Source organism: Panthera leo, chromosome B3, assembly GCF_018350215.1.
Source record: "Panthera leo isolate Ple1 chromosome B3, P.leo_Ple1_pat1.1, whole genome shotgun sequence".
In the NCBI taxonomy this organism is placed as follows: domain Eukaryota; kingdom Metazoa; phylum Chordata; class Mammalia; order Carnivora; family Felidae; genus Panthera; species Panthera leo.
In genome coordinates, this window is record NC_056684.1 from 77,392,077 (window position 1) to 77,398,165 (window position 6,089).

General features: G+C 53.7%; 1 protein-coding gene across 1 annotated transcript; it reads right to left on the bottom strand.

Annotated features, from left to right (window-relative positions):
• Positions 1-505: 505 nt before the first annotated feature.
• Positions 506-5,586, bottom strand: LOC122221291 (the record flags this gene model as incomplete). The annotated part of the gene is given in 2 exon segments (XM_042940615.1): positions 506-1,428; positions 1,431-5,586. Coding segments are annotated over 2 exon segments (5,079 nt in total), but the record flags the coding sequence as incomplete, so codon positions are not given.
• Between the last annotated feature and the right edge of the window lie 503 nt (positions 5,587-6,089).

Genomic DNA, 6,089 nt, shown 5'->3' on the forward strand with positions numbered 1-6,089 from the left:
TGAGCGGGAGGTTACTCAAGGGGAGGGGGCGCGGTCTGAGGTGTCTGTGATTTTCCCGGAAAAGGGGTCATGTCGGGGACATAGTCACTCAAGGTGGAGAACACAGAACAAGATGGAGTCGGCCGGCGTAGGCCCGCCCTTTCATTCCCCCCTTGTCATGTAACTTACGGACCCAATCATGGGACCGGCTGCATTTATGGTGACAAGGGGAACAGAGTTTGGAGGTTTACGCTAAGTTCTGGGAAGCATGTGTCCCTGGGGTGGCTCTGGGAGGTCTGATTAAGTATTGTCCCTGAGCTGGTATCTATGATCTGCCAGGTGATGTTTTGGGGGGTGTGGGGACTCCCGGTAGCATGAGCAATGACAAGCAGAGTTAACAGAGTTACCAATATTAGGTGGGTCGAATGCGCTGTAGCTTGAGCTTGAGCTTGAGCGGGTTGTGTTGGTCCCGACTGATGGCCCATCGCGTGACGAAGTCCTTCCGGATCGAGGAGGGGTCCGCTGGCCGAACGTGGGTGTGATGGACCCAGGTCGCGATGCTGTCTACTTTGAGAGCGGTGGGGGTTGTCAGCACTACAATGTAGGGTCCCTTCCAGCGCGGCTCGAGAGTCTCTCGGTGGTGCCTCTTGACATAGACCCAGTCTCCCGGCTTGTACTGATGAGGTGTCGGGGTCGGGCCAGCCTCGTAGATGGCACGCAGGCGCGGCCAAATATCCTCGTGCGCCCTCTGGAGCCCTCTCAAGGAAAGAAAAAGTTCTTGATCTTTAAACTCTGCAAGAAGTTCAGCTCGAAGGCTGGGAATAACAGGGGGTGGCCTGCCAAACATGATCTCGTAGGGAGTAAAACCCAGAGTGTAAGGAGTGTTTCTAACCCGGTAAAGGGCGTACAGTAGGAGAGTCACCCAGTCCCCGCCAGTCTCCATGGTTAATTTGGTAAGGGTCTCTTTTAGGGTTCTATTCATTCTTTCTACCTGTCCTGAGCTCTGGGGCCTATAAGCACAATGTAATTTCCAGTTTGCCCCCACCGCCTTGGCTACTGCCTGTGTTACCTGAGAGATAAAAGCTGGTCCATTGTCTGATCCTACCATGGCAGGAAAACCATACCTGGGTAAGATGTCTTCTAGTAGCTTCTTAGACACCGTCTGAGCCGTTTCATGCTTGTTTGGGTATGCCTCCACGCAGCCAGAGAAGGTGTCTGTAAATACTAAAAGATATTTATAACCATACTTTCCTGGTTTGACTTCAGTGAAGTCGACTTCCCATTGGGCTCCCGGTCTGGTGCCTCTGAGCCTGGTTCCTTTTTTATTTGATGTGGCTTTCGCGTTGGTGAGTTGGCAGGTCTTGCAGGCAGATACAACTTGCTCTATTTTGGTGTCCTGTTGGTGAATCTTGATTCCGGCATGTCGGATTAAGTCTTTTAATTTTCGTCCCCCATGTGAGTAGACCGATGCATGTGCTCTAATATTGAGACTCCGAGCCAGTCTGGCAGCACGAGCTCCTTGTTAGGTGTATACCACCATCCCTTTATCTCCTGGGCCATGGGGAGTTTCTTGATCCGCTGTAACTCCTCCTGGGAGTATTTGGGCTGGTCTGGTAAAACTGGGTCTCCCGGGTCTGGTAGTTGTATGGTCATGGTGGGGACTGGAGTAAGGGCTACTGCCTTGGCTGCCTGGTCAGCCTTTCGATTACCTCTAGCTACTGGGTTATCAGCTTTTTGGTGCCCTTGGCAGTGGATAATGGCTAGCTTGGCAGGAAGCCATAAGGCCATAAGCAGGTTAAGTATCTCCTGCTTATTTTTTATAGTCCGTCCTTCTGCCGTCAGTAACCCCCTCTCCTGATAAATTGCCCCATGAATATGAGCTGTGGCAAATGCATAACGGCTGTCTGTGTAGATGTTAAGCCGTTTTCCAGCTCCCAGCATCAGCGCCTTGGTGAGGGCTATGAGCTCCGCTTGCTGGGCTGACATTCCGGAGGGTAGAGCCTCCGCCCATACGGTGTCCGTTTCGGTGACCACCGCTGCACCCGCATACCTGTGTCCATCTCGCACAAAGCTGCTGCCATCAGTGAACCAAGTAGCCTCAGCATCGGGGAGGGGCTGGTCGGTCAGGTCCATCCGGAATCCATGTACTCGTTCCAGGATTCCCGCACAGTCATGTAGTGGAGCACCTAGGTCAGGGTCGGGCAGTAGGGTTGCAGGATTGAGGGCTGCACTGGGGTGGAACCGCACTCGTGGAGGGTTGAGTAGGAGGCTCTGGTAATGAGTCATGCGTGTATTGCTCATCCATCTATCAGGAGGCTGTTTCAGGACCCCTTCAATGGCGTGTGGGGTCGTGATCCAGATCTCCTGTCCTAGGGTCAGTTTGTCTGCATCCTTGACTAGGAGTGCTGTCGCCGCAATAATTCGTAGGCATGGCGGCCAGCCGGCAGCCACTGGGTCTAGTTTCTTAGACAGGTAAGCCACTGGGCGGTTCCAGGGGCCTAAGGCTTGAGTTAGAACCCCTTTTGCTATTCCCTTATGTTCGTCTACAAAGAGGTGGAAGGGTTTCGTAATGTCTGGTAGGCCCAGGGCTGGGGCACTTAGGAGGGCCTTTTTTAACCGATTAAAGGCAATTTCTTCTTTTTCAGTCCATTTAAATGTTTTCCCCTCTTTGGTAGCTTCATATAGGGGCCTGGCGATCTCAGCAAAACCTGGAACCCAGAGGCGGCAGTAGCCGGCTGATCCTAGGAATTCCCTCACTTCTCTTCGGGAGGTGGGAGTAGGGATCTTTAGGACAGTTTCTTTTCTGGCATCTGATAACTGCCGCTGTCCGCCCTCCAGGATATATCCCAGGTAACTTACCCTCTCCCTGCATATCTGAGCCTTCTTCGCGGATGCCCGGTACCCTAAAGCCCCCAGGGTAGCCAGCAGGTCCTGGGTCCCTCGCTCACAGTCTTTGGCTGTGTCGGCAGCAATCAGGATGTTATCTACGTACTGTAGGAGGGTGAGGCCAGGGTGCTCCCTTCTGTACTCACCCAGGTCCTCGTGTAGTGCCTCGTCGAAGATGGTGGGTGAATTTTTGAATCCCTGAAGTAGCCGTGTCCAGGTGAGTTGCCCACTGTAGCCCTCCTCCGGATCATGCCACTCGAAGGCGAACAGGGGTTGGCTCTGGGGTGCCAGCGGCAGACTGAAGAAGGCTTCCTTTAAATCTAGTACAGTATACCAGACCCTGGAGGGCGCCAAGGAGCTCAAGAGAGTATATGGGTTGGGAACAGTTGGGTGTATGTCCGCGACCCTCTTATTTACTTCCCGGAGGTCTTGTACCGGTCGGTAGTCATTTGTGTGAGGCTTTTTGACCGGCAGTAAGGGGGTGTTCCAGGCAGACTGGCAAGGAACTAGTACCCCTAGGCTTCGTAGTCTCCAGATGTGTGGCTGGATCCCCTTCCGGGCCTCCTGTGACATGGGGTATTGTTTGATCCTTACCGGACTCTCTCCTGGCTTGAGCTCTACCAGAACTGGGGTCCTATGAGCGGCTAGTCCCATCCCCCCCCCAGTCTCTGCCCAAACCGAGGGGAATTCTTGTAGCCATCTGTCTATATTATCCTCTCTCGGGAGCGCCTCCTGGTGGAGGCGGTATTCATCCTCCAGTTTCATGGTCAGGACCTGGATGGGGTGGCCCTTGCCATCGGTGACCTGAGGCCCCCCTTGTCTGAAAGTTATCTGAGCTCCAATCTTGGTCAGTAAGTCCCGTCCTAACAGCGGGTAGGGGCATTCTGGTATTACCATAAAGGAGTGGGATACCCGGCCCGTTCCCAAATCTACTGTTCTTTGGGTAGTCCATGAATACTGGCTCATACCAGTTGCCCCTTGTACCCAGGACTTCTTGCTGGCTAGTTTTCCTTGTGGGGTGCGGAGGACCGAATGTTGTGCTCCGGTGTCGACAAGGAAGCCAACAGGGGTCCCCTCCACTTTAAGAGTTACCCTGGGTTCGGGGAGAGGGTCCGAACCCCGACTCCCCTAATCACTTAGTTCATCTAGCTCTAGGACTTTTACTCGGTCAGTCTTGCTTCCTTTCCCGCCGGCCCTTTTCAGACAATCTCGGGCCCAATGCCCTATCTCCTTGCAGTATGCGCACTGATCCTTCTGCAGCCTCTGCTTCCCCCCCTTGGTGGTTCTTTTACCTTTTCTTGCGTCGTCTGCCAGCTGCCGGAGACGGCGGTCTCGTTCCTCAGGGGAGTCAGCAGTGGTAGCTAGTAGTATTCTGGCCAGGTCTCGAGTCTGCTTACTGCTGGCAGCCGCCATGGCGCGAGCCTGCTTATCCTCAGGAAGCTCCCGGTTATTATATACCTTTTCGGCTACCACCAGTAAGTCCTGCAGACTTTTTTCTCCTAGTCTATCTATTTTCTGTAATTTTCTCCTAATGTCTATGGCCGATTGGTTTACAAAGGCCATGATAACAGCTGCCTTGCTTTCCAGAGCCTCTGGATCCATGGGGGTATAGGTACGGAATGCCTCCATGATCCGTTCTAAAAAGGCAGCCGGAGATTCATCTTTTCCCTGTTGTACATTTCCTACCTTGGCCAAATTCGTTGGCTTTCTAGCAGCCATTCGGAGACCCCCCATTAGAGTCTGGCGGTAGACCCGGAGCCTCTCCTTACCTTCTGCCGTGTTGAAATCCCACTGGGGCCGAGTTAAGGGGAAGGAGGCATCTATCTGAGCCTGGTTGGTGGTGGGACTCCCTTCTGTGCCCGGAACTAGTTTTCGGGCCTCGTTGACGATTCTTTCTCTTTCTTCAGTCGTGAACAGGACCTGCAAAAGCTGCTGGCAATCGTCCCACGTGGGCTGATGGGTAAAAAGAACAGAGTCTAATAAATCAATAAGCCCTGCCGGTTTCTCGGAAAACTTAGGATTCTGAGCTTTCCAATTGTAGAGGTCACTAGTGGCGAAAGGCCAATAGTGATGGGGCTGATTCCCCTCCGCGTCTGGGGGTCTGGTGGCTCGCAGGGGCAGAATAGTGGAGTCGGCGGCGGAGGCGGATTGCTCCCTCTGAGCCCTTTGTCTGGTGAAGGGCGGGCTTCCCACTGGAGCGTTTCCGCCTCCCGCTCTCGGAACAGCGTCTGCCTCCCCCGGAGGGGGAGGATGGTGTTCTTCCGGCATCCTAGAGGGGTTATACGAGGGAGGAAAAATTAATTCTTCTTCAGTACCCCCCTGTAAGACAGGGTAGAGGGGTGCTGAAGGCTGGATAAGACTTTTCTTCTTCTTTGTCCCCTGCAAAGCAAGAATGGGTTTTGGCTCCGGAGGGAGCGGGGCTAGGAAGGGCTTAAGCCAAGAGGGTGGGTCTTCCACAAGGTCCTGCCAAGTGATAATGTAAGGGAGCTGAGCAAGATGGCCCGTCTTAGGCTGAGAGATGATACTCCTGACTCGGTGGATGGTAGGGAGGTCGAAGGTCCCCTCTGGTGGCCATCTGACATTGAAAGTTGGCCACTCGCTAGAACAAAAAAACTGCCACCGACCCTTTCGGACTTCCACACTGAGGTTGTTAGCTCTTCCCCTCACATCCTTAAAGTGATCAATCATAATACTTAGAGGAGTAGTCTGAGTCTGTCCCATAACGTCCGTCCAATAAGTCCACAGAACAAAACAGAGAAACACAAAAACAGACAAACAGAGGGCCCCTAGAAAATCTTCCAACTCCATGGAAGCAAAACTGAAAGCTAGCTTAGACATTTGAGGGGATTCCACGTCCCTCCAAAACCGATGAGGGGATTCCACGTCCCTCCAAAACCGATGAGGGGATTCCACGTCCCTCCAAAGACGACGGCCTCACGCCGACCAGCGGGAGCGACCCGCCTCATCTCAGACCTTTGAGGGGATTCCACGTCCCTCCAGAAGGGAGAATCGGAACGTCTTCCGAAACTCCCGGCCCGTGGTCCTCCAGTGCGTCCACTTAGACCACGTCGGGCACTACCAGAACTCCAGAAGTGAGCTCACACAGAAAAGACAGAACAAACAGACAGACACTAACCGTGGCCAGTCAGGCTCTCCGGGTCGGGGGTCCCTCGGGGTCTTGGGGATCCCGGACGAGCCCCCAAATGTTATGCCCAGAATTCGTG